We start from the raw sequence: 6,138 nt of genomic DNA on the forward strand, positions 1-6,138 counted from the left end.
GCCCGACCTTCGTTATCTCCCCGCCTTCTCTTCCTGGTCTCTTCTCCTTTTTCTGCTATGTATCTGTCGAGTTTTCCTTCTCTGGCTAGCTTTTCTATAACATTTTTTAGGTCGTAGCAGTCGTTAGTAGGATGACCGTAGAGTTTGTGATATTCACAGTACTTGGACCGATCTCTCCCCGCTCTCTTGTGTTTTAGAGGTCGAGGCGGGGGGATCCTTTCGGTGTGGCACACTTCTCTGTAGACGTCTACCAGGGAGACTCGGAGGGGGGTGTAGTTGTGGTACTTCCGTGGCTTGTCCGAGTTGGGTTCTTCTTTCTTCTTCTGTTCCCGATCTCGATCTCGTAGTGGGTAGGTTGATTCCTTCCTAGAAGAGTCTCTTAGCTGGGAGGTTTCCTCCATGTTGATGTATTTTTCTGCTCGCTCCTGCACCTCGTATAGGGAGGTCGGGTATCGTTTGGATAGGGATTGGCTAAACGGTCCCTCTTTTAGGCCGTTTGCTAGTCCCATGATGGCTGCTTCAGTGGGTAAGTGTTGTATGTCCAGGCAGGCTTTGTTGAATCGCTCCATGTATTCTCGTAGGGTTTCTTGGTTACCTTGTTTGATCCCGAGTAGACTGGGGGCATGTTTTGTCTTGTCCTTTTGAATAGAGAACCTTGTTAGGAATTTTTTGGTCAGGTCTTCGAAGCAGGTGATTGATCTTGGTGGCAGGTTGTCGAACCACTTCATGGCTGTCTTGGTGAGAGTGGTGGGGAAGGCTTTGCATCGAATGGCGTCGGAGGCGTCGAACAGGTACATTCTGCTTCTGAAGTTGCTGAGGTGGTGATTTGGATCGGTGGTGCCGTCGTAGAGATCCATATCGGGTGGTTTGAAGTTTCGCGGCACCTTCTCCTTCATGATCTCTTGTGTGAAGGGATCATGGCTGTCTTCGGGGGTGGTGCCGCGTTCTGTCCGATCTTTCAGGTTGGCCTCTATTTTCCGTAGTTTTTCTTCTAATTCTCTGCGCTTGCGAGCCTCCCTTCTCAGATCTTGTTCAGTTTCCTTCTGCCTCTTTATGTCCTCTTCGAGTTGTTTCAGTCGGTTTTGTTGTGCCCGGACTGCTTCTAGAATTTCCGAGCTCTCTTCTTTTTCGGGATTTTGCGGATCTTTGTTTGGGAGTGATGTCTTTGGGCGATTCTGTTTGTTTCCTCCTGGAGTGCGTGGTGATAGAGGGCTGTCCGGTCATTCTCCGGTGTCAACTTCCTCCTCTTGTTCTGATGCCGCGTGGTCATTGTTGAGAGGGTCGTCCGCCATGGTAAAGGGATGACTTCCAGGTCCCCGGCAACGGCGCCAATGTTCCGGGGGTTACCTGAAACGTGTAGCTCGGTCGTCTTGGAGATGCCCGAGGTGGGGGTCAGGGACCCGAGCTTGATGTGTTGGCGGTTGGTGGTTGTACCTGCAATGACACTCCGACGCTTAAGTTAGCATGGGTCCAAGCAGATATGTGTAGAATGTGGAATGAATGCCATACCTGGGTGCTCCAGTGTATTTATAGTAGTTGGCCGTGATCTTCCCTGGATAAGATATTCTTATCTTATCTTATCTTTTGGGAGTTTTATCTCTATCTTTGCGGAACCGCCTCTTCTAGGCCTATTTCGGCCTTTAGGTTTTGGGCTGCGTTCCTTTTGATGGGCCTTCTTTGCTATGATGTCCGAGGTCCGACCTTTAGGCGTGGGCCTTTGGATGAGGTCGGACCTTTCATGGATTGACCGAGTATGAGGAGCCCGGTCAGGGTATGAACAGTAAGTATGATTGAATGAAAACGTTTAAAACCAGAAAATGAAAAGAAGTCATGACAACATTATATATTCCTACCACTAGATAGTGGTTTGGTGTTTGGCTTCTTTTTTTATTTTTATATTTTTTTTTAAAAATGCTATTTATACACTAAAATTAGCCACTAAAATCAGTCATCAATGTATTTATGTATAATACATGTGTGGTTTAATTTATTTTCAATGTGTATTTGTATTCCAGCATGTATTTTATGCTGGTGGCTGATTTTAGTGGTTGATTTTAATGTACACGTAGCATTACCCTTATTTTTTAATTCTAGAAAATATCTAATTTTAGCTAAGTAGATATTTCTCATAATTAATTAGTTTTTCTGACTCATATGATCTAGTAAAAAAAAGACTCAAAAGCCATTAGCAAAAGACGCCCGATATCTTTTGAAATTTTCAAATATGAAACCTTCCTATTGAACTCTCTTATTCACTTCCATTTGGACATTATGTAAAGTTAATGTCATTGGTTGATAGTGCCTTTACACTATACTTATGATTAGCAGTATTGTATTTAATGCAGGATAGAGTTAATTTAAATCCAATTTATACTACTTTATTTATACTGCTTTCATATTTATTCCTTCGTACTAACTTAATCTTAAAGTTAAAGTTAAAATAACTGAATAAATAGAAAATGACCCATAAAAAAAATAGAATGGACAAAAATATACACCAAGAATTCGTAGAAATCAAATTGTTACTAACAGCATAACATTTTAATTTTATCCATCAAAAATAATTTTTTATCTGTATTTTTGCATACCCAAACTCTTTTATATATACTTTTAACCATTTACTCTAAAATAAAATATTATTTTGAACATGATAAATATTTTTTTATTAGAATAATCAGATTCATTTTATAATATCAAATATTAATGCAAGTTAACAATTAAACCAAACATAAAAAAAAATCCATAGTAAAATGACAAACTGATGAGCTTAGTTTATGTGTGGAATAATTGAAAAGACCAACAATATTGCATAGGAGCATGATTCAAGGTCCACGTATATAAGTTGTACGGCATACCATTTTATTTTGATACATAATGTCTAAATATGGTTTATGAATTGACTTTCACAGTCTTTTTACTAACATCTCCATACCATGTTTTATCCTCATAAGCCATTGTAGAAGTCTTTGTAGGAAACATATGGAAAAATCTCCCATCAATTTCTGATGAAGGTCTCATAATTTTTCGATTTCTTATTATACTTCCATCTTCAAAGTTGTCTGAGTCAACAATTATATTTGTATATGAGAATACTTCGAAAAAATAAAAATAAAAAAAGCACGTACACACACATAAAAATTACACTGCATCTTAATTATCAAATTATGTAGTATGGTCGTATGGATAATAAACACACAGTAATTTTAAATTTTTATTATATAGATATATAAAAAATTTTGTAAATAAATTATAATAATATTTTAATATGTTATTGATATTAAAATTTAGACTATTTTTTTAAAAATATTTTTAATGTATTTTATAATTATAAAAGACATTTCACTTTTTTGTATAAATAAATAATAGGGTAAAGTATATTTTTTGTCCCTGAAGTTTGATAAAAGTTTTAAAAATACCCATAAATTTTATTTTGTTTCAATTTGGTCCCAAAAGCTTTCGATTTGCATCAAATATACCCCTAACGGCTAATTTTTCAAAAAATTTAAGACTGATTCAATAATAATTTCATAAGAACAACCCTCAACACAAGCAAATCAAGCATAATTTTCATGCATTATTGTTAGATTGGTCTTAAACTTTTTAAAAATTTAGTTATCGAGGGTATATTTGATGCAAATCGAAAACTTTTGGGACGAAATTGAAACAAAATAAAACTTAGGAATATTTTTGAAGTCTTTGTAAGAATATAAGTAAAAAACATGGTTTAATGCCAACACACAATTATATTAAATTGTGTTCAAGTGTGTCTAAAGAAATATTTTTTTTCTACTAAATTATAGTTTCACACTGAAAGTATGAAGAAATGTTATAGCTGATATATGGACACGACAACTTCATGACAAACAAATAATTAAAAATAGAAAAAAAACTTTATTTAACATTATTTCAGCGTTGCTAACTTATATTAGCTAAATACATATAAGAAGATTCGCATGAGCTTTCCAATTAAGTTGGATTTTATGAAAAATATTGCTCGTTTATGTTATAGGTACTATATGTTTATAGTGATAAACTTCAAGGTTTTGTTTGGATTTTATCCCTAAAAAGATAAAAATATAAACACAATATATAAACCTGTTTAGTTTTAAGAGAGGAAAAAAGATACAATTTTTTCTATTCAAATGACAAACTTTTACTTTGAATAATTTGTATTTTTCATAAGTGTAAATAAAAATATTTGTTTGTATTTCTTATTTTCTATATTTTTGTCTTAAACATTAAATATAAACATCTAAATTTAAATAAAATGCCCACCATACCAATATTTGACAAGCTTGAAGGTTGGTATCCAAATGATTGAATGTTGTGATATTGTTTATTCTGAGTTAGTAGTGAAGAAAGAATAATAGGTTGATAGTAGTTACCAGGAATGTAGTAACCATTACGAATCATATGAGTGGTATGGAAAGGTAATTCAACATTTGGAAATGGAAGTTCAATCGGTAAATTAGGCAAATATATTCTCGCAAAACCAGGAATATTAACCCTGAAAGTTAAACCATCCAATTGATAATTATTTGGATAATAACCATAACCATAACCATAATCCTTTTGAGTATTAGGCATCATAGAAGGAATGGTTCGTTGAAAGTCATTGGATAGATAACCAATTGATGAGTCACTTGTTGAATCTTTTATCTCATGAACTTCTATCTTTTTTGTTGGAGTTTTATCCCCTATAGATACAGGAGAAAACAAAACTATGTCATAATTGCACTAATTTGGATCAAATTTGCAGTAATCTATTTTATTCTTCAACTACAAAAGTAATTGATATTTTTTTATTCAAATATAGCTTTAGATGCATTCATTAAAATTAATTTAAGATTAATTTATGTGTTTTTATCGGTATATGTAGAAAAGTTATTTACTTATAATGAATTACTAATATGGGATATGAAATAATTTATTTATATCGAGGTCAATTTTTTTAACTATTATAAAAAATGTTAAAAATAATATTTTCTTTTAAATTTTTTACATAAAAAAATCTAAAGATATAGCTGGCTTTATTTATATATATCAAACACCTTAGACTATGTAAAGTAAAGTATATAGTTCTTTTAGAAGTAATTAATATTTTAAATAACACAAAAAGTTATAAAAAATGAAAAATAGTTATAGCTATTGAATGATCAGAATTCACTTACCTACATCTTTAGAGTCATACATCTTTTCTTTGTGCACATAATGCAATGATGTTGGATAATTGAAATTTTTTTCATTATTCTCATCAGTCATCTCATTCCCTATAACTTTATGAAATTAAAACAATTCATTGATAATACAAGAAAATGATTAATAATTAACAATTAATATGATCATTTTTTAAATTAACTTAAAATAGGAAAAAAATATCATGGTAATCACATAATTAATAACTAGTAATTAATCTAGAACAAATAAAGTTACACATTCACCCTAAGCATTAAGAAAATTCACATAATATATATGAGTTTTGAGGACTCACCCTTAGATATTTCATGGGTGAAGACACGAGGTAATAGGAGTAAAGTAAACAAAAGAGAAAATAAAAAAATTGACATTGAGTAACTCATATATAATGATTCGTTAGCAAAACAATAGAGAAAGGAAAAAGAAGTAAATACTAGTGAATGTATTGGGATGTTTCCGTGTAATATTCTTCTTATGTATATATAGGCTAATAATAATCCATAATGATAACAATCACAAAAGATTTATAAAAACAAAAAACAAAAAGTATAAGGAAGAATATACCATTACTCCATGATGATTAGCCAATTGACTAATACAAAAAGCTAAGAGTCATGTATATTATAATAAAAGAATTATTATTTCAACATCATCTTACATGTATTCTTGCTTAAATTAAATTTGGTCCAATTAAGATGTAATGTCCTTATAATTTTAACTCACACTCAAATTATACTTATGTTTTGTTAGTTGCCAATTGCTACCTTTTAGTGTCGTGGAATGTATATGCTTAGTTGAAAATACTTTTACCGAAAAAATAATGGCTACTTAAATTTTTATTTTTATTTTTTAATAAATCTCTTTGCATAGTTGAATCTTAGTTTGGATTTTTTAATATGTGGTATAAATGTGTCAAATAACGTGAGAAGAAGGTGAATTAAA

The 6,138-nt window shown here is 32.0% G+C and overlaps 1 protein-coding gene across 3 annotated transcripts; it reads right to left on the reverse strand.

The window, feature by feature from the left end:
* Positions 1–2,672: 2,672 nt before the first annotated feature.
* On the reverse strand, positions 2,673–5,637 carry LOC130951599 (uncharacterized). Of its 3 annotated transcripts, none has more exons than XM_057880292.1 (4): positions 5,492–5,637; positions 5,172–5,270; positions 4,281–4,697; positions 2,676–3,059 (listed from the first exon to the last, which is right to left on the reverse strand). In XM_057880292.1, the coding sequence occupies exons 1-4, from the start codon at positions 5,577–5,579 to the stop codon at positions 2,890–2,892; spliced, it is 774 nt and encodes a 257-aa protein (XP_057736275.1). In that variant the 5' UTR covers positions 5,580–5,637; the 3' UTR covers positions 2,676–2,889. The 3 variants fall into 3 exon arrangements, with proteins under 3 accessions (XP_057736276.1, XP_057736275.1, XP_057736274.1); XM_057880291.1 differs by having other exon boundaries at positions 5,172–5,276; XM_057880293.1 differs by lacking the exon at positions 5,172–5,270 and having other exon boundaries at positions 2,673–3,059.
* Positions 5,638–6,138: the final 501 nt, after the last annotated feature.

Source organism: Arachis stenosperma, chromosome 9 (genome assembly GCF_014773155.1).
Source record: "Arachis stenosperma cultivar V10309 chromosome 9, arast.V10309.gnm1.PFL2, whole genome shotgun sequence".
NCBI classification, from domain to species: domain Eukaryota; kingdom Viridiplantae; phylum Streptophyta; class Magnoliopsida; order Fabales; family Fabaceae; genus Arachis; species Arachis stenosperma.